Source organism: Molothrus ater, chromosome 21 (assembly GCF_012460135.2).
Source record: "Molothrus ater isolate BHLD 08-10-18 breed brown headed cowbird chromosome 21, BPBGC_Mater_1.1, whole genome shotgun sequence".
NCBI lineage: Eukaryota > Metazoa > Chordata > Aves > Passeriformes > Icteridae > Molothrus > Molothrus ater.
The window spans coordinates 4,338,081-4,358,295 of record NC_050498.2 but is presented as its reverse complement, the minus strand read 5'-3'; the positions used below and the strand labels follow the sequence as shown (position 1 = coordinate 4,358,295).

Below are 20,215 nucleotides of genomic sequence, written 5' to 3'. Positions count from 1 at the left end.
GGCTTAGTTTGAAATTTCAAAGTACCTATTAGTAATGATAACAGGCAAGAGAACTTATTTCCTTTTCAGAATCTGTTCCATGCTTTATATCTTACATGTCTGTCTGTGTTTTCTTTCTTTAAGATCTCCTTGCTCATGGCCAAGTGTCAGAAGTCAGAGAATTTCCTCAGTGAGCTGCAGCAGGCATTTCTGCAAGCCAAGAGGAGTGTCCAGGAGCAAATGGTAAGACAGGTTAATTGCAGAGATCATGAGCAGCCCTGTTTGTCTGACCCTGGGAGCTCAGTGTGTCTGTAAAAGGCTTTGTGTGCCCAGCCAGGCTTGAGCATCTTCACTTGCAAAGGGCCTGGGCCAGTGAGCTCTGATGGCAGTGCTGGGGCTGGATCAGTTTGTGTCATTCTGTGCTGCTGTCTGTGTTCCTGCACATTCAGGAGCAGGGAGATCACTGCCCAGCTTCTTTTCCCATCTTTCATGGTCTAATTCCTTGTCTTTTTGCTATCTCAACTTCACCTCAAATCTGAAGACAGAAGATTTTCTCAAGACTCTTTTTTAGGATTCATCACAAGCACCATCATTAGTGAATATTTTCTCAGGTTTTAAAGATGAATGATCAGTGTTGTTGCAGGTCAGACTTAAAATAGCAGCCCTAACACCCAGGGAGAGATATGTATGGAAGCTTAATTTTTTAAAACTATTTTTGAACATCTTGCTGGAATTAAGCCAGAAAATAGGAAGAGCACCTCATGTTTTAGATCTAAGTTTGACTTCCTTAGAGCAACTCATTCCTTTCTATATCAGAATCAAATTTCTTCTTTTTTCCTCCCTGGCACAGCATTTGTGGGGGACTGAGAGAATTCATCCTCATGAACCCCAGTATTGCATTTTTGGGGTCAGGGATTGTGTGCAGCACATCAGGGCATTGCTGGCAGAGATGCTCTGCATGAGAACTCATCTGGTGGATGTGCAGGAGATTCAGAAAATGTGTTGATCTGAGTCTGCTTCTCCTGCTATTGCTCATATCCCTGGTTCCCCATTTCCATTCCTCTTGGAAAACTCCCCTAGATTTTTTTTTTTCTTTTGTAATGCAAGCAAAGCCATGTCCTCTTCATCCCTTTCTTTCCATGGGATCAGCTGTCCTGGTGCTCTCCTGGGAGGACAGTGGGAGGCAGACACCCACCATGGAAAGTTCCAGGGTGAATATTTCAGGTTTTTGGATAACCTGCTCTTACAGCTGGGTGCTGAGGTGCTGTTAATAAACATCTCCTGAAAGCACCTGTGGTTCCCCACCCTCCTTCCCCTCCATGAGCACAGCCAGCTAATGGATAAACACAGGAGGAAGGTGGGACACTGAACAAAGCTGGATTTTATTTATCACTGCTTCCTCCTCTCTGCCTGGACCCTTAAAGTTGTCCTTGCCAGGCCTAGAGGGAGCTGCTGGTGTTGATCAACAGCATCATTTTGTTTCCCTTCTTTACAAAGAATATTAATTCACCAGACTGCTGAAAGTAGGGGTAGTAAATGGGGCAGAAGAGATCTGAGCATGACCCTGAGCGTGAATTTCTGCTTTTCTTTGCATTGTAGGCTGTCCTGACACAGTCAAGGGAGCAGGTTTCAGAAGAGTTGGTGAGACTGCAAAAAGATAATGAAAGTCTTCAAGGAAAACACAGCTTGCATGTGTCCTTACAGCAGGCTGAAGATTTCATTCTACCAGAGGCAACAGAGGTAAAATATTTTTAAATCACTAACACCAACAGCGCTTGTGAGTTGATCTCACTGAAGTATTATTCTTTATCAAAAAGCTGTCTCAAACAGCACAAAGAACATTAATTGGGGTTTTAACCCTGGAAGTCTGTGATGGACAAAGCCAGCCAGTGGTCCCCCTGTGCCATGGCTGCTTCAGGGTGTGGATGGATTGTAAAACCATGGTCTGAGAGCTAACTGTGGTCTGACAGCTGCTCTGTGGTCAGTGGAGTGTGGGCTTGGCCCAGTTCAGCCAGTTCAAGCTGCATTTTCCACCTGGGCACACAGGTGTTCAGTCAGCAGAGCCCCACTCTATTGATTCAGTAATTCAAGTGAAGCCAGTCACTTCTGTCCAGTTAAAACCAGTAATAATCCAAAGCCTTGAATAATGATAAACCTTAGCATCCTTCAGGCCTCCTTCCTTTCAGCCTAAAAGATTTGGTGGTGCTGAAGGACAGAAGGAGCATCATAAACCCATGGGGATGTTTGCCATGTTTCCATTTCCTGGGGCCAAGCTGACTGTGGCTGTCATTCCTTGCTGGGAGCAAGGGCTGGGATGTCAGGGCAGACCCTGGGGCAGCAGAGCTTTGTCTGGGATGTCAGGACAGGCCCTGGGGCAGCAGAGCTTTGGCTGGGATGTCAGGACAGGCCCTGGGGCAGCAGAGCTTTGTCTGGGATGTCAGGACAGACCCTGGGGCAGCAGAGCTTTGTCTGGGATGTCAGGACAGACCCTGGGGCAGCAGAGCTTTGTCCTTGTGCTGATAGCCCAGAGCTGGGTGATGCCAAATGCTCATCTCTGCTAATCCTGATCCAGGAGCTCCGGGAGCTGATCCTCAAGTACAGGCAGGACATCATCAGTGTGAGGACAGCAGCAGATCACCTCGAGGAGAAGCTGAAGGCAGAGATCCTCTTCTTGAAGGAACAGATCCAAGCTGAGCAATATTTGAAAGAAAATATAGAAGAAACTCTACAGCTGGAAATAGAGAATTGCAAAGAGGAAATAGGTGAGCAGGGGTGAAACAGTCTCAGAATAGGAATATAAGGAATTATTAAGTTGCACAAAGACTTGATTTTGTAGTAAACTTATCTGAATTTTGTGTGTAGACTTACCTGAATTCTAAATACTGTGCACTTTTGAAAGCAGAGACACCAAAGCTGTGCAGCTGAAAACAAAAGTACAATTATTTGTTTGCTTTTGGGGTACCTTTGCTTTAACATGAGCTTAATTCTCCTTTCAATATTAACAGAAGTAAACAGGGTATGAACAATTCCCTGTTTTTCTTGCATTTAAGTTTTAATGTTCTTGTTTTTCAGCTTCCATTTCCAGTTTAAAAGCTGAACTGGAAAGAATAAAAGCAGAAAAGGAACAGGTAAGAAGCTCTTTCACTGTGGGATTTCTGGATTTGGTGCTGTGGGGTTTTTTAATAAAGGGGTTTTTTATCATCTTTCCTGTATTGATGCCAGTGTAGGAATAGGACACATTCATAGTTCTGTTCCTTAAAAGGTGTTTGATCTGTTTTATTGATCTGTAACCTAAATACTGGATTAACTAATTCCTAACTACTACTAGCCTACCTAACACTGACCTAAATGTCAAGTTTGGATATTTTTCTCCAGCTCCAAAAGTAAATAAATAGAGAGAGAAAGGGGTGTTATTCAGGTGTTTTCTCTGCCCCTAGAAGAGATTGTTTGGGTATGTTTCTGAGTTCCTGAGTCCCCTAAGTACTGAAAGATACTTAGGCTTCCTTATGGAGGGACTGTGGGAGATGGAAATGTTATGAATTTTAATTAATTTTTTTTGTATTATTATTATACAGTTGGAAAGTTCTTCACAGGAAAACCTGCAGCAGCTGGAGAGTCTGCAGGAGGCAAAGAATGCTCTAGAAGAACAGCTGAAGAAGGAGACTGCAGCAAAGGTAGCTATGATGTCTGGATGTGAAGTGTATCTGCATCTTTTGTGATGAGCAGCTGTGTCAGAGAATGTGGCACTACCTAAGAATGAAAAAAAGAAGCTTTTGAATGTTGGTAAGAAACTGGCAGGGCAATAATGTCCTCTGGATGTGGTTAAATCCTCACCCCTGTTTTCACTGGGATTTGTAAAGTGGTGGCTCTGAATTGCTGCTGACCTGACATCCCTTGGGTTGCCCTCCCAAGGGAAGGCTCAGGAACATTCCAGCCTGTGCAGTGTCCTCATAACCAAACCCTGGCTTGGGGGCTTTGATGCTTTTGAAGGAATGTTTGGGATTTTTTGTAGTTGCTGTAGGAAGGGGCTCTACTTCAGCACCCAGATGAAATAATTGTGATCTGAGCACTCACTCTCTGCCCTCTCTTGTTGTGGTTTTAGTTTTTTTTCCTTTCCCCCAACACTTCTCTGACTAAAGCTCAGGACAGCAAGACACTTAATTGCCAGCAGCCATTACTGCCCTTACCATGAACTTACTGCACTGGAACTCAGAACTCTGCCTTTGTATTTTGAGATCCCTGCTCATGGTGCTCTTAAGGGACTTTGGGCTCTTTCATGCCTTAACCAGTCTGTTGGCACCTGTTAATGGGTATTGGCCCCTGGTTTTGCACTGAGGTGTGGAAAGACTGGGTTAGTTTGTTGCCAGGGCCCTGTGAATGCTGTGCTGCTCTCCTCTGGTATCACACTTTAATCAGTTCATACAAGCTGCTGATTTTTATTCAGTTCAAGCATAAGAACCTTTTCCTCCTCAGGCCAACCTTGAGCAGCTGGTGTTTGAAGAGAAGAACAAAGCCCAGAGGTTGCAGACTGAATTGGATGTCAGTGAGCAAGTGCAGAGAGACTTTGTAAAGCTTTCTCAGACACTTCAGGTAAGAGTCCAATCAATGTGTAAGGGCTGCTTTAGTTTCATTATTTCCCCAGAGCTGAGTAAAATAAGAAACAGCAGTTGTAAATTTTCTTATGTTGGTATTTATGATCTATTTTAGAATTTGTTAGTGTAATAAACTTGCTCAGGTATTCCTACTATGATATTATTATTAAAGCTATTGGGATTCCATCCTGATTACATGGTTCTAGCTAATTTTCAGTTATTGTACTAAAAGCAACTGTGCAGGGCCAAAGATGATGGCTCTTCCAGGCCTGTGTTTTTCCTTGTCCATCTCCTGATGCTTCCAATGTGATATTTTCATAGCAAATCATTCAGATGCAAATATTTGAGGACAAAGTAAGGAGCTGGTACTGCTTAATCTGAATATATGAAGTGGTTCTTAGTGTTACAATTACTGCTTTCTGTTTATACATTCTAAAAGTCTTGTCCCTGCTCTTGTCTCTGCTGTTTTCCTTGTATTTCCTCCACCAAGTGGACCTGTGGTTGATGTGAGGTGGCTGAGGGGAGGAGTTTTCTCAGGGGTGTCCCTGAGGCTGATCCAGGTTTTTCAGGCTGTTCTGCTGCAGTTTGTGTGCAGAGGAACTCTCAGTGACCTGGGGAAGCCAGGCTGGACTGGGCTCACCTTCAGGGTCTGTGGTCCCAGAGTTTGTGCCCCCTTTATGTTCCAGCTTTGCTCACAGAGGAGGTGCTGAATTTCAGCCCCATCCCCTTGCAGTCCTTGGCCAGGCCCTCAGTGACATCCAGCAGAATTCAAACTGCACATTTTCTGAGCCAGGCATTCAGGTTTACTTGGAAAATTAACACCAGAACATGGGAGATTTGTTTACTAGACACAGTTTAGCTGGATGGACAATGGAGATCTGTCCTCTCTGGCTCTGTGTCTGGAGGAGGTGGTAGGACAAAGGAGACTATTGAGTTGCCCTGTTCAGGGAAGTTGCTTCTTGCTTGTCCTCATCCTCACTTTTTGGGTGCAGGCACTGTTTTATGCAGTTCTTAGAGCACACAGCCACCACTTTGAAGATGTGTGGTGGACTCTTCCACAGCTTGCAGGTAGTTCAGTAAACCTTGAGCTCAGTTAGACTGTAGCTGTGTGTTGAGTTTTCTTTCTGCCCTAAGCAGTTACTGCACATCAGTTTGTGCTCAGTTGAAGAATGGTTTGTGCCATGTGCACTGTACACAGTGTGAGATGACCATCAGAGAGGATTGTGCTTTCTTGGCAGGGTTATTCCCTTCCCTGGCCTTGTCAGTGAGAGCCTGAGCAGGTGCCCCTTGTGTGAGGGGTTCACTGGCCAAATCAGTTATCAGCAGTTCAGAGGAAGGGTTAAAAAGCAGTGAAATGCTAGTTGGGGATTTATAACTGAAAGCCAGATCCTATTGCAAAGATGGTGAGAGTTTGAGTGTGAGAAAGAAATCAGTTGTGCTCTCTTTGCATTGGTTCCACCACAGCTCTGCTGGGCTCTTTTTGAATTTAAGAATTCAGCTTAGACTGGATTCTCAGCAGAGCAAGGAGTGAGCCTGGAAATGGGATGTTTGCTCCAAGAGCATTTTGGCTGTGACCTTGAGAGCCTCCAAGGCACGTGTTGGGCTGCTCCTGGGAGGGTTTACTTTGCACATCTCCAGTTTTCCAGTACAGTGTCAGTGGCTGGACATGAGACAAAACACAGAGTGCTGACGATGCCTGGGACCCCCAGAAAGTGGGGGATTACTGTAAAATCACAACTGCCTCATGTCTTCTTCCTATTCTTAGGCCCAAATTAAGCTTGTGCTCCTTCACACCTTGCAGTTCTTCAGCCCCTGGGGATGTTGGATCCCTTAGGGTGTCCCTTTGGGCCTGGGTGTGAGCTCTGGGTTCTTCCCCCTTTGGGCCTGGGTGTGAGCTCTTCCCCCTTTTGTTCTGAGCTCTTCCCCCTTTTGTTCTGAGCTCTTCCCCCTTTAGGCCTGGCTCTGAGCCCCTTTAGGCCTGGCTCTGAGCCCCTTTAGGCCTGGCTCTGGCTCTGCCCTCGCTGACTGAGTGCTGTGTTGTTCCTGCAGGTGCAGCTGGAGAGGATCCGGCAGGCAGATTCCCTGGAGAGGATCCGTGCAATCCTGAACGACACAAAACTGACGGACATTAATCAGCTCCCTGAAACATGACAGGCACCCTGATGGGCTCCAAGGCTGTGGCTGAGGTTTTTAACTCATCTTTATAGCAACATTAATTATTATTTAACTCTAACCGAGAGAGCAGAAGACAACAGAGGGGAGCAATGACTTAAGTTTTGTTTCTAGAGGGGAAAAAGGTTTCGTACTGGGCAGGAAGAGAGCACAAGGGTGACTTGTAGTGTAGGAAGGAGAATTTCTAATGGAAACACTAATGAGTGCAGTGTTTCGTGTTCCACTGAGTGGGATCAGTCCTTACATTCTGAAAAACTTCCCTCTTTCAGCCGACTTCGTAACCTAATATAGAGTTTTGGAACATAAACCCCTGTCTTTCCCTCTGTTCTTTCCCCCACTACTGTGATCAAAGTAGCTGCTGGAAACTATTGTCCCTCCAAAACGTTGAAGAGCAAAGTGGTTGAAGTTTTTCTGTTTGAATAGTCAGTAACAGTATTCAGCTAGCAGAGAGAATGAGGTGTAGAGTATGCTGTATGAATATTTTATATTAAAATATGACTTTATTAGCAGGACACTGGATATTGATCTTATTTCATAACTCAGTACTTTTTTTTTAAAAAACCCATTGGCTCTGTGAAGAATCTGAATGCTGCTGAAATGTGGATATGAGTGAGCTGTGTATCTCCTGAACAGATAAATGCTAATCCAAAAGAAAAAGAACACTGTACTGAGAATTTAACTCCTTGCCATTTTTCTGTTGAATTCAGATACAGAAAGAAAAGCACAAGAAATGCACTGTTTTGTAATCTCTTTTCACAAATGTAATTTAGAATATGGAGCTACAACCAGTTGTTTCTCATCTCCTAAAGCTGAGCAGTGCCTGGAATCCCTTCTCTGTGGAAAAAAACAAAACCAAAAACCAAGCAAACAAAAAACCCAAACAGAAAAAAGCTGGTAAAAGTCATGTGCATGTGTGAGCATTGGCCTGAGGTGGTGGGGCAGGTGTGCTCTGCTCTGGGGGTGGCACAAGGTGTGAAGGCAGGAGCTCTCTGGGGAGAGAAGGTGTCCAGTGAAGCTGTGAGTGAAGCTGTTCCTGCCCCCTCTGCCAGGGCAGTGCCAGCACCCAGGGAGGCACTGCCAGCCCCTCCTGGGCAGGGCACAGCCTGCAGGAGCTGCAGGGTTGTGCTGCTGGAGGGGCAGTGCAGCTCTGCTGTCCTGCACTGCTCAGGGCTGCCTCCTGTGCTTGCCCTGGTCCTGCTCCCAGACTGTTCAATTACACTGAGTAATGTGGCAGCAGAGGCAGGAAATTCTTGGGATCACTCAGTTGCCAGGTTTGGGTTTCTTGTTCTATAAATGTCTAGAGGTAACATGAGCATTCTTCCTCCTCCTCCTCCTCCTCCTCCTCCTCCTGCACTGCTGGAGTTCCATGCATGCAGCTGGACACATTCCTGAGCTGTTGCAGGTGTTGATGATCCTGGTGGCACAAACCCAATTCTTGAACTTTACAACTCAGTTCAAAGGAGGCTGAAGGAGCAGATCCTGCTGTCCAAAACTTCTTAGCTTTTCCTTCATTCCTTGATGTTTTTCCTTCATATACTTGGCCAGAGATCTGCTTTTCTTCATCACCTTCAAAAGTGACAGAAAATGCTCCAAACTGCAATGCACATGACTATATATTTTAAGTGCTTAGATCCTATTTTTAGCAGTGTATATCCTGCTACTGACATAAAGTCAGAACCAGTGGTTTTGAAGAGGAATGCCTTAAAAACAGCCAAAAAAGCATCATACAAGCTCAATTCCTTGCCACTCATTACAAGAATTAAAGCATTTTATTCACCCTAGCAATTAATTCCCTTCATAATCCTGACACCCAAAAGCAATTTTTCCCACCTTAGTAATGACTAACAGATGGCAGAGCTGTCATGTCTAGAGATGACACTTACTGTCACATTAAGGTGACGTTGAAGTGTGGCTTGAGTCTTATTTGGCAAGTACCAGATTAGGGGTTTTTACTCTTCCTCACTATTTGCTGAACTGTGGGTGACAGCAGCCAGGTCCTGATGCATAAATCCAGGACCAGATGTTTTCATTCGGTTTTCCAGTGGCTGGGTAGACTTTGGAGACAAAACTACAGGCCTTTAGTAGGAGCTGCAGAACAGAAAGGAAAGCTTTTTTTCTCTGTTCCCACCCTCCCTTGCCAAAATGTGTACCAGGTTACAGGGTTAGTTACTGTAACTGGGGCCTCACCTGTGCAGGAGGTGGAAGGAAGCCTCTTGTATGGCAAAACTACACCACATCCTGCACCTTCTTCAGCAAGCTGAGCTCTTTAGGAACTGCACCTTGAAGTCTTCACAGTAAAGTATTTTTTGGTTGTGTTTCTGGATGGTCCCAGTGTGAGAGAGCAGGGAAAGGGGCTGTTCTGGCCTTCCAGCATCCCTTGCTGGTCCTGTGTCTGACCTGTTCTGAGCAGCCCTGGCTGTGCTGGCTCAGAGCCTTTCAGGTGCTCCAGGGCTGGGGGCTTTTCCTTGCTGTGTTTTTATGGCTCATGGGCACAGCTTTCCCCACTGTGGTGGTGTCAGGGCGAGCTCGTGGCTGCAGCCTGGCAGGAAGGAGGTGAGTGGGGCAAATGCTTTGGGCTCCTTGGTAGCCCCAGGGCCTGTGGAGCTGCTCCAAAGGCAGACCTGCAGCCCTGGGGGTGTGTACTGTGTGCTTTTCCTTGTTGGTGAACCAGGCACTGTAAAAGTCCCTGGAGGAACTTTGGTGTGGAGAGGAGGGCAGGCAGCTCTTGCGTGGTTTTTCCTTTTCACCTCCCTGTTCCATCACGCAGCCCAACACCTGTGCTCCTGTCCCAGTACCAGCTGTGGCCATTTTAGTGTTGGAACACGAGTCACCCTTTTCACCAACTGCTGTAATGTCAGACTTTTAAACAATTCAGTTTGCAATTGGAACCCTGGCTGTTCACAGAAGTGGTGGGAGATGTGCTCCCTGCAAACTGCTGTCCCTCCTGGGGGAAGGACAGCAAAGCTTCAGCAGCAGCAGCTGAGCTTCTGCTAAACTCACAGGGGCCTTGAAAAGCAAAACAAGACAGTGTGTGCCAAATTTGCAGAGCAAATTTAAAAGACTGTAAATGTAGGAAAAGCTCTTGGTGTAGATACTCACTGGATGATGGATTCTGGTGTTGCTGCTCATGAACATGAGAAAACAAATGCTCTTCCTTCCAGTTCTGGGTGTTGTGGAGCATGGCTGGGGCCAGGGTGGGTTCTCCTGGCTCAGGCAGAGTCACTGCTCAGCTGTGCCAGGGGATGAGCTGCTGGTGGAGGCTGTAACAGGGCCCAGGTGGAGTTCTGTCTGCATTCCTGTACCTGTATAGTCTTAACCTGTAAAAAGTGTTCTTGCAGCATGTCTGGTACCCCCCAGCAGTGCCCCCCCTGTTTTAGCAGTGCAGTAACTCCTGTCCCCCCTGAGCTTCACCATGGCACCTTTTCCAAGGGCAGGGATGAGGGACAACAATTCCTTATTGGCCACTAGAGTCTGTCTACAGCAGAGACTGAATTGGCCTTGTGATGGCAAGAAGGACTGCAGAGCCATCTTGGCAAAAGGCAAACAGTGTTTGGAAGTCAATACTGCATTCCAGTGAGCCAAGCCATTGGTGTCCTGTGCAATCGTGGGTGTAGAATTCTGCTGTCTCCAGGATTCCAGTGTAACCATTTGTTAACTGTACTGAAGGTGTGTCCTTTATGGAGAAAGTGTTCCAAATTAAAAAAAGCTGCTGAAGTGTGTGTGTGCACGGCTCTGGTCTTTCTCCTCTGCCTCCTGCCACAGCCTCCCCCCAGGGAACCCCTGATGGAGCAAGGGTGGGAGACTATCCCAGGATAACCCCCCACTCCTGAGGCAGCTGAAGGAATTACCCTCTAACAAACACCCCAAATATAAAACACCTGCAGCACATCCCCTTCCATGACAGAAACAAAAACCACAGCTTATGAGGAGTCATATCAAAAGTATTTTATTTCACAATTCTTTACAAAATAATATGTAAAAGGTGTATTGTTCAACATACAAATGGTAAATATACAAGGGGAATACCAGGGCCAGGTAAAGCTCATCCAGCCCCTCTCCAGGACACGTCAGAAGTTCACGTGGCTCCTGATGTCGTTGATCTGTTTCACCATCTCCCGGATGTGTTCTCCCCTTCAAGAAAAAATAACCCAAGTCAAAAGGCTGCACAGAGCTAGGGAGGAAGGGAAACACTTCAGCTGGTAGAAGCAGGAAGGGGAGCAGTGCCTGTCTGATCCCAGGCTGGGTTACAGACTGCCCTGGGATCCAGCAGCAAAAAGCATTTCCATACATCTGCTCCAAGTGCTGCTCTCAGGAGCTGCACGTCCTGGGCTTCAGCCCCTCTGCCCCAGCATGGCTTAAATGACACCCGAGACACCTGACCTGAAGGTGAGCCAGGGCTCAGGTTCCTCCCTCAGGAGAAGCCCAGCTTGCACTTACTCCTCTCTCAGGACAGCCTGGATGCACTTGCTCTGGTAGGCACTGAGGCTGATGCTGGGCTTGCGGGGGCTGCGGCCCTTCTCCATCTGTTTCTGTTGGTATTCCTTTTTCATTTTCACCTGGGAGGAGAGAAGACAAGGTCCCTGTCAGTGCTGCTCCTGCCTGCCACAGTGGAAGCTTGTAAATTAGAGTGCTGTGTTGTACTGCAATTAATTGGTTCTTTTTGGGTTCAAATCTGTCTGCTTTTGCACTTCCCACGAAGAGAAGAACTGTCCCTGCCAGGCTGGGGAAGGGGGAGCTCTCTGAGGGCTTACAGTGTGTGCAAAGGTCCTGTCTGTATTACCACCAAGGGCCAAAGCCCCTTTAGTTCCTTGCTGCTCATTAACACAAGTACAGCATCGCTTTGTGGGCAGGACTCGTCTGTCAGCACTGAGGGAGGAGCTCAGTGACCTCCCAGCCTGGCCATTCCTCCTCTCACCTGTCTGATGGCATTGCTCAGGTGCTGGAGCTGGTCATGGATTGTCTGCAGTTCCTTCTTCATATCTTTTTCAGTGTCAGATAGAACAGGAAGCTGAGAGTGGAAACTCCGAAGGACTTTCTTCATCCTTTGAAAGCAAGAAATGTCTCTGAGTTAACATCCCTGGTACCCAGCTCTGCTCAAACACCTGGGCCGTGCTGCCCAAGTCTCAGGGGCTTCACCTTCCCCTTCCAGCTGTCTCAGTGCCATTTCTGAGCATGGGGCTGGCTCAGGCTGGGCCTGCAGACAGATCACACCAAGCCCCAGCACAGGGAATTGCAGAAGCCCAGTTTTGTAACGAAGCAGTGCAGCAGCTCCTGCCCACTCTGTTCTACAAACTCTGTTTAACATCAGGTGGTGTGAGGTGAAATAGAGCCCTGTGTGCACTCACCTGTTCATGATGTCTTCTTGCTTCTCTTTGGCTTCCTCATACTTGTCAGCCAAGCGCTCGGCCATTTCCCGCAAGCTTTTCCTTAAGGTGAGGGAGAAACAATTCCTTACTTAGATCCACACACGGGACAAGCCAGGGTGTGGGGAAAGGACAAGGAGGCTGAAGAAGGCAGCTGGAGGAGGGAGCAAACCTGCAGGCTGGGAATGCCTTCACTTGTCACCTGTTCCAAACCACCAGAGGTGCATCACTCCTGAGGTTTGACTGGATCTAGGAGACAGGCTCTACTCACCTCTCCTCTCGACAGTAATTCAGATCCTCCAGTTGTTTCTTTTTCTGTCCCCACAGCAGCTTCACTCTGAAGTAAACACATACCAAAAAAAAAATCAAACCACTTGCAACCAGGTGAATCAGGCTTTACACCACAGAGAAAATCCTGGGAGTGGGAAGAACTAAAGACACTGAAAAGGGAGTAGTGAGAAAAAACTCCCTTTTTGTCCTAACTGTATAGTGTAAATAACTGACTATGATTTGAAGCAGCAGAGACTTAAGGCAATTTCCCTTTGTCAGGATTAGTGCTGAGGTCAGACTTCCTGCCACCCACAGGCCCAGGCAGGCAGACAACACCATGAGAAAAGTATTTTATCTCTGTGTGTGTTTACCATTTTCTTCTTCCCTTATAAGCCACTACAGAGATCAGCTATTAAACTCATTCCTGCTTTTCCTGATAACTTAGTTTTAAGTTCTGGTATTCATTGTTAGTTTTACATTTACTCATTCACCAGGATTAGACCCACAGTGCTGCTGTGTCACAGAGACATGCCAGCACATTTTTATGAGAGTTTTGCATTACCTTTGCTGAATCTCCTCCTTTGCCAGGTCCTGTTTCAGTATATATTCCTCTCTGAACACCTGGGTGGCTCTGCTGAGGAGCTGAAGGCATTCTTCAGGGGGAGGAGCAGCATCTTTATCTGCAGATCTTAAGATTGAGATTTTTGCCATCTTACTAATATGTTCCTTTGGAAGGCTAAACCACTTCCAGTGTTTATGGTAAACCTCGGGGGGGGGGGGGGGGTGTTATGAAAGTGAGGGATTACAATGAAATCCCTTTGACACGAGGAAATCCCAAGGTAGCCTAAGATACTCCAACCCCAATGGGCCAAGCAATGAGAACCTCATCAGCTGAGGGCAGCCCTGCTCTGAGCAGGAGCCTGGAGCCAGAGATCCCCTCCCAGCCTGCACCATCACTGGGCTGGTGCAGGAACTGGCCAACACCCAGTGTTCCCTCTGCAGGTGCCCCAGGTTCTGCTCACTTGAGGTGCAGGGGGTTGGCAGAGCTGCGCTGCAGGATGCCCTGGATGTGCTTCTCGAAGGAATGCTCTGCCTCGGCCACGATGCGCAGCGGGGACACGGCCGGCTCCTTGTCCTCCCTGGTGCACAGCAGGGGAGGGGAGGCAGGGTGCACGGTGCTCCTGCACACAGCAGCACAGGGAGCACAGTCACACCCCTGACACTGAAACAGGCCACAGCTCCCTCACTGGACTCCTCCACTGGGGAGCTCCTGGGTCACTGCAGCTCTTTCAGTGATGTGGTAAATCCAGCCCGAGCAGGGCAGGCAAAGCTCACAGCCCCACACCTGTTTGGTCACAGCTCAAACTAGCAAGGATCATAAATATCCTTTGGCCTAAGGAGAATAAAGTTCCAGAACAAGGCAGGCAGGCACTGGAACAGCAGCATGACCTTCTCCACTAAGCACCCTGCCTGGTCACTGCCCACCTGTGTGGAAACAGTGAAATAAATAAAAGATCTCCAGGAGAACCTGATGTTAACACTGGCTCTGCTGATCCTACCTTAAACCTGTCCTGTACCTGTCCTACCTTAAACAGTGTCCTGCAAAAAATAAGCTGAAAACAGTGTCACCCCCTCAAGGTGTTCATTTCATTGTGCAAATGCACATTTACACCACTCTGTATCTTTGCCACCACCTCCAAAGAAAGTAACTGGAAGCACAAACAAAAATCCTACTTCTGTTTTTCCCCTTTCAGGCACACAACTCAGCAGCCCATTAAGAATATCAACACTACTGAAAAACCCCAACAATACCATCAAGAACATTTTTTTGTCCTAATACTCACTAAAAGTGACCTGATTAATTATATCCCTACAAACACCTCATCAGCAGTAGGTAAGTGCTACAGTAACACTTCAGTGCTCAAACAGGGAGTGTTCAGAAAGCAAAACTTCATGGAGTGTCCTAAGAGCTGCAGAAGCCTGGGGTGAAACAATCAAAGAGTAATTGAAAAACAGGAATATCCTTTTTTGGTCCTTCCCATGCAGTCATGGACTTCAACTGAGAACCACATACAAGAGAGGCCTTGTAATGCACTCATAGCTGTTGGTGATGCAAATCATGGTGGGCCCCAGGACATCAGAAACGATCCAAAATCCTCTAATTGGAGCAGGCTGCCTGAAGGGAAGAACACAAAAATTACCCAGTCAGGAAAGTTCTTTATTCCTTAAATTGTGCACATTCTACTCTTTTGGAAATGCTCCAAGGTCAGGTAAATGGAAGTGAAAACTTCTGCTGATCTGACAGGTGATTTTCAGACAGTAACACAAGAATTTAAGCTAGTACCCTAACTGTGCAGAAAGAATCCTGATACACCAATTGCTCAATTGTACTGTTTGAAATCTTTTGAGCTTACTTTAATGGCAAGAATGCAGCAAAAGATAACAAATCATAAATATTTTCCGTAGCAAGTCCCCAACTTGGAAGCAATTGAGAAAGAGTTTGGTTTTTTACCTGCATGGCAGTGGTTTTGTACAAAGAATATGTTCAACAAAGCATTTCTGTTCTGCTCCCAGCTCTTGTAAACTGTCTTTGTCTTCCTCATCTACAAGGAGACATGCCAGGATGCATCAGATCCACTCTGCAGGGTGAGGGAATCAGTAGTACCTGCATCCACCAGTCTGTTACTGGTGGATGTTCATCTGTTCCCCACTTTTCTCACTCACCTGAACCAAGGAATTTGTGCAGTTTATTGATCCATGTCAAGCCCACACTGTGGACACCAGCTTCGTGTGTGCAGTGGTATCTAGAAGGACATTTGGGATCTGAAATTGAAGCAGAAAATGTCAGAGATGGGCAGTGAACTGAGAAAAACTCACCCTTCACACCTGCACTGCTGATCCTGTGTATCAACTTAGTGTCCAGGCAGCTTTAACATCTTGGTGCAAGCACCAGAAACAGAGATACATGTGTTAGAGTCTCACACACTGCTGAGTTGTTCTGAACCTTTCCTATCACACCACATTGCATCACTCAGGTAGGTTTCCAATGGCAGATTATTAAAACCAGCAGATCAGCATTCTGACAAGCTGCTTGCTGCTCCCAAAGACCCAAACACTTTGTCCTGCCCCCAATTCTATGGGATAAGCAGGTCCTTCCCTCAGGATCACCCTCCCCACAGCACTCCCTTACACTCACAGGTCAGCACAGATGCAGAAACTTCTGCTTTATAACCTTCAGATGACAGGATTTAGTACTGACCATGTGTGATCTACACTGGAGCCCCTGCCAGGCTTGCTCTTTCCACAGCTTTATTGAGGGCATCAGGCAAATCCTTACTCTGATCCCCCTGTTTGGCTGACACTGATGAAATGTGCAAATGACTGGATCCCAAATGTGTGCCACAATAATAATAAAAAGCCACAAGCTGAACAGCCCTACCTCGGTGCAGCTTGATTGGGCAAGAGAAGTCAGACTCCAAAGGATCTTCCTCGTCTCCTGTTGCCAGTTTCAGTGCAAGTTCCAGCTCAACACATTCAAACACGTACAGGGAAGGAATAAGATCAGATCTGGGGTCCCAGGACTTCTCTGACTGTAAAGAGCATTGTATTCTTCTGTCAGACATCATTTAAATAGGAATGCCAACAAAAATAGCATCAAGAAAGCGTTTTAAGTTTTAATTGTCAAGGAATGTAGTTCAAGTTTACTTTAAAAAAATTAACTCAAACCCAGGGTTTCTTAGAAAATCCTCCTTAAATTAGATCCTTAAATTTCATCAAAAACTGATCTACTATCAGGGTACACAGGATTGAGATTTAAAATAAAAGTGTCAGGGAGCCACAGGGACTGGCTGAAACAGGAGAAAGATTCACTGCTTCATTCCTAAAGAATGCAGCTTTGGCACTTGGCACACACTTTGAGGCATCCCGCCACCTTGCAGCAAGAACTTGGATTAAAAAAACCAAAATACCTACAAGAAAAAAACCAAAGCAAGAGAAGGTACCTGCTCATCATCCTCCTCTCCATCCAGCACCACGCAGTGGTAGAGCATGCCCGCCTCGGTGGCAATGACCAGGATGTTGGGCACGCAGGGCAGGCACAGCACGGCGCAGGCGTCGTAGCCGTAGTTGTCCTCGGCAGCCGGGTGCATGGGCAGGGGCCCCAGCAGCTTCCCCGGGCTGCCCGTGCTGCAAGGAACGGGGTTGGGTTTGCCTCAGCCCACGGCTGCCAAACAGTGCTGGGAGCTCTGAGTCCCACTGCGCTGCTGCAGACTGCAACTCTGACCTGCAGCTCCTTGCTGGAGATCTCAGAGGGGAAATCAGAGCTCATTTTATGCTTTGAAAGCAACCAAAGCTACACTGCAAAAATTCACGAGGAAACATTTTCATGGAAGTCTCAAGTTAATGATTACTCAACTGGTTCTTGCACTTCACATGCAGCATTTTGTGTTGTGGCATTTCTTTGGGCAGAACTTTAGATGGACTAAGGCCATCTCACTGCCTGCAGACAGATCTCCTCACAGTGCTGTTTCTAACCCAAGTACCACACTCTTTAATATTCAGCTACACAAGATCTAACTTTCAAGTCTTGCACCATCTTCTCAGTTTTCTAAATTCCTTCTTGTATCATGTTTATATTTTTGATTAATCATTTCCATTGCAGAACAGCCTGTGAACTCCCTATGCTCTTCAAATATTTATTTTCCTAGGATATCCCTGGCTCAATAAGCCTCATCCAAAGCTAAGGATGTCTGTGCCACAAAATACACTGAACAGCCTTAGACCCACTGATCTTTTTACAGCCCTGTGTCTTCATATCAGATTGCTGGTGGTAAATAATGCACAGTGCATTCTGAGCAGTGCAAGCTGCACCCATAGTGTTTGGATGAGAAAGAATGACACGCTGGTTTTGGATTCCAGTCTGTCAGCACTGCCACAGAGACAGAACAGGCTGCAATACAAGAAAACTCAGCCCAGCATCCCTCACAGAGTCCCAGCCAAGCTGAGAGGTGACTCTCACCCCAGCACTGTACACCCAAGCACCCCACGAGCCCTGGGGGTCAGACCCTACCTCTGGAGCAGGCTGACGTAGGTGAGGAAGGTCTCTCCATTCTCATAGAGGATGTACAGGGGGTAGCCCAGCACCTCCTCGCTGCCGCGCTGGCCCAGGACGTGCTTGGGCACCGGCACCTGCGGCCCGAAGTCGAAGGCCACGGCCGTCTCGCCCAGGGACGCGGTGTAGGCTCTCCTGGCACAGGGCACAAGCAGCTGGGCTCAGCAAGCACTGAGAGCACAGAGTGCCACCTGCTCCTGAGGGCTGTGCTGCCAAAGCCCTGCCCAACCCCATCCCACCCACCCCTGCCAGCTACAACAGGCTGTAAGGGACACATCAGTTCTGCAGTGCCCCCACAGCTCCAGAGACACGGGAGGGGTTCTGGTGCTTCCTGTGAGGGACACCACTCTGTGATGCATGAGTTCTGTTTGCAACCAGGCCACGAGGGACATAAAAAGATAATCTATTTTCTACATTCCTCATTCAAAAACCCCTTCCTAAAGTCAATGTGTGGTTTTCAAGCTCTGCTACTCTGACAAACACTTGACTGTACAGTTTGTCACCACTTTGCTTTAGAAGGGTGGGGGAGAGGAAAGGGAGAGGAAAGAAAAGAAGAGAAAGTAAGGGAAAGAAGGAAGAAGGGAAAGAAGGGAAGGAAGGGAAAGAAGGGAAGGAAGGGAAAAAAGGGAAAAAAGGTGAAGGGGAGGGAAAAGTGTAGGTACTCTGCTATGAAGAAGTGCTAGCACTACAGAATTCATATGAGATTTTCAGGCATATTTATCACTTATTCATTAAAAACACAACTGAGAATGCTGAGTATTTTGCAGAAGCATTTCAGAATACAAGAAGCCACACCAACCCTGTTTTGATGGTAAGAGTCTCCTCCTCGGTGTCTGAAAGCACAATCACTTTGATGGGTGTGTGAGGCACCTTCAGACTGTAGAACCTGGGGGAAAGAAAGAGCAGCCATGCTCACTCTGCTGGCAGTGCTGCACATTCCCTGCTGACACAGGAACATCAGCCACTCACTCTGAAATTCCCCCCATCCTACTTTTTTATTGCTAACTCTGGTAAAAATGGCAGGATGCAAATACCCAGTGACAAACTAAGGCTGGACATGACAAAAAAAACAAACCACACTTTGAAAAATCAGCCACAAATGGGGCTTACCTGATGGTGTTATCTGATGTCAGGAGCACAATGTGGGGCTCCATGGTGTCACAGGGGTACCAGGCTGCATGCTTTAGGGTCAGGGAGGTTGAGCTGGTGAAGAACCGCTCCGCAATAGAAATGGTGCTGGAACACAGAGCAGAGACTTGCACTGGGACCAGAAACACAAAGCTACTTCTAAAGGGAAGCGGGGGCAAGAAGAGCTAGAGACACAATGAAAAGCTTTCAGAGTCTTTATCTGCACTACTCTGAAAGTTGGAAAGCAGCTGTAAATTGAAGGCCTCTGTTATTTCCCCCCAAATGTCTGCTTTAGCTGCCACAGCTGAAAGATCCCAGAGAAGCTGCCCCATCTCTGGACATGTCCAAGACCAGGTTGGGCAGAGCTTGGAGCAACCTGGTCTAGTGGAAGGCATCCCTATCCATAGCAGGAGTTGGAACTTGCTGACCTTTAAGATCTCTTCCAACCCAAACCATTCTATGATTCTGTGGAAAGCTACAGAATACTAGAAGAGCATCTTGCTCCTCAGCAATTGCAACAAGTTTAGAAGGTCATTTATTTGGGTTACTTGACAAGCAAGCAAGTATTTGAGCCACAATAGTTTATTTGTGACTGCCCTCCAACCCCAATACAACCTGTACCTTCCACCAGTGCCTTCTGTATCTACCTAACTCCAAGAAAGAGAGGCTGTGGAGGAAGAGTGGCAGGACAAGGGTGTCATTATTCACCTGAGGTCTCACTCACCTGCAGTTCACCGTGGATTTCCCACCTTCAAACTCGGAATTCTTGCCCCAGCGCTTGGGCAGCTCCAGCACCATGAGCCCCTTGGTACCAATGAGCGCCACATGGTGCTGGGCAGGGCTCAGCAGCGTCTGGTGCACGTCGAAAAGGGGCGGGTTTATGCACAGAAGAGTCTGAAAACAGAAATGTTACAGGGAAGCACATGCCGTTCGAAGCACTCAAACCAAAGTACAGCTCATCTTTATTTTGGATGGTGATTTACACGGCACGGAATGAGGCACAAAGCAGTGGGTTCCTTGGGGAAGGACACCCCAGGGCGGGCTGAGGGATGATGATGTTCCTTCAAGGAACAGACCCCCTCAGCCCCGTGCCCACCATAGCCCTCCTCCCCTCACAGCTCGCATCCCCCACATCCTCTCTGTCCCGTTTTTAACACTCCCCACACATCCCCACATCTCCTCAGGCCCCCTTCCCTCACGGTCCGCCCAGCCCCTCACACCCAGCCCCTCATCCCGGCCCCCTCCTCATCCCCTCACAGCCTCCCCCTTCCCTCACACCGCCCGCCCCAGCCCCTGCTCCCCTCCATCCCCTCAGCCCCTCCCGCCGTCGCCAGGCGGGGGCCGCACCTGGTAGCGGCCGAGCGCGGCGGGGTCGGTGCCGGTGCCGAGGCGGCGCAGGCCGATGGCGAGCAGGGCGGCGGCGGGCCCGTCCCAGAGCAGCAGGTCGGAGCCCAGCCCGCACAGGAGGTCGCGGAGCCGCGGCGGGCGGGGGGCGGCGGGCGCGCGCTCGCGGAGGCGGCCGAACAGCGCGTGCTGCGGCAGCGCCGCGCGCCACTGCTCCGCCGGGCCGCACTCGGCCGCCATCGCCCCGCGCGCCGCGC

At 47.9% G+C, this 20,215-nt stretch overlaps 2 protein-coding genes across 2 annotated transcripts in view; one reads left to right on the top strand and one right to left on the bottom strand.

Annotated features, from left to right (window-relative positions):
- Positions 1-10,457, top strand: part of RABEP1 (rabaptin, RAB GTPase binding effector protein 1) — a 47,597-nt gene extending 37,140 nt beyond the window's left edge. Inside the window, exons 12-18 of the mRNA XM_036394947.2 lie at positions 124-222; positions 1,579-1,719; positions 2,552-2,741; positions 3,052-3,107; positions 3,555-3,653; positions 4,453-4,569; positions 6,621-10,457. Of these exons, the coding sequence (XP_036250840.1) occupies positions 124-222; positions 1,579-1,719; positions 2,552-2,741; positions 3,052-3,107; positions 3,555-3,653; positions 4,453-4,569; positions 6,621-6,722 (804 nt within the window). The 3' untranslated portion in view covers positions 6,723-10,457. The remainder of the gene's footprint in view (positions 1-123; positions 223-1,578; positions 1,720-2,551; positions 2,742-3,051; positions 3,108-3,554; positions 3,654-4,452; positions 4,570-6,620) is intronic.
- Positions 10,458-10,663: 206 nt separating this feature from the next.
- Positions 10,664-20,198, bottom strand: NUP88 (nucleoporin 88). Its single transcript, XM_036395325.1, has 17 exons — positions 19,962-20,198; positions 19,339-19,508; positions 18,597-18,722; positions 18,286-18,372; positions 17,445-17,621; positions 16,378-16,561; positions 15,816-15,966; positions 15,101-15,199; positions 14,889-14,979; positions 14,451-14,552; positions 13,399-13,557; positions 12,939-13,064; positions 12,378-12,443; positions 12,089-12,169; positions 11,659-11,785; positions 11,181-11,299; positions 10,664-10,874 (listed from the first exon to the last, which is right to left on the bottom strand). The coding sequence occupies exons 1-17, from the start codon at positions 20,196-20,198 to the stop codon at positions 10,811-10,813; spliced, it is 2,166 nt and encodes a 721-aa protein (XP_036251218.1). The 3' UTR covers positions 10,664-10,810.
- Positions 20,199-20,215: the final 17 nt, after the last annotated feature.

Excerpts from the sequence above, each read along its gene's own strand:
- NUP88 (XM_036395325.1), bottom strand. The coding sequence starts at position 20,198 with ATGGCGGCCGAGTGCGGCCCGGCGGAGCAGTGGCGCGCGGCGCTGCCG. Across the intron at positions 18,723-19,338 it reads AAATCCACGGTGAACTGCAG|CACCATTTCTATTGCGGAGC; the intron begins GTGAGTGAGACC and ends TCTGTGTTCCAG. Across the intron at positions 18,373-18,596 it reads ACATCAGATAACACCATCAG|GTTCTACAGTCTGAAGGTGC; the intron begins GTAAGCCCCATT and ends TCTTTCCCCCAG.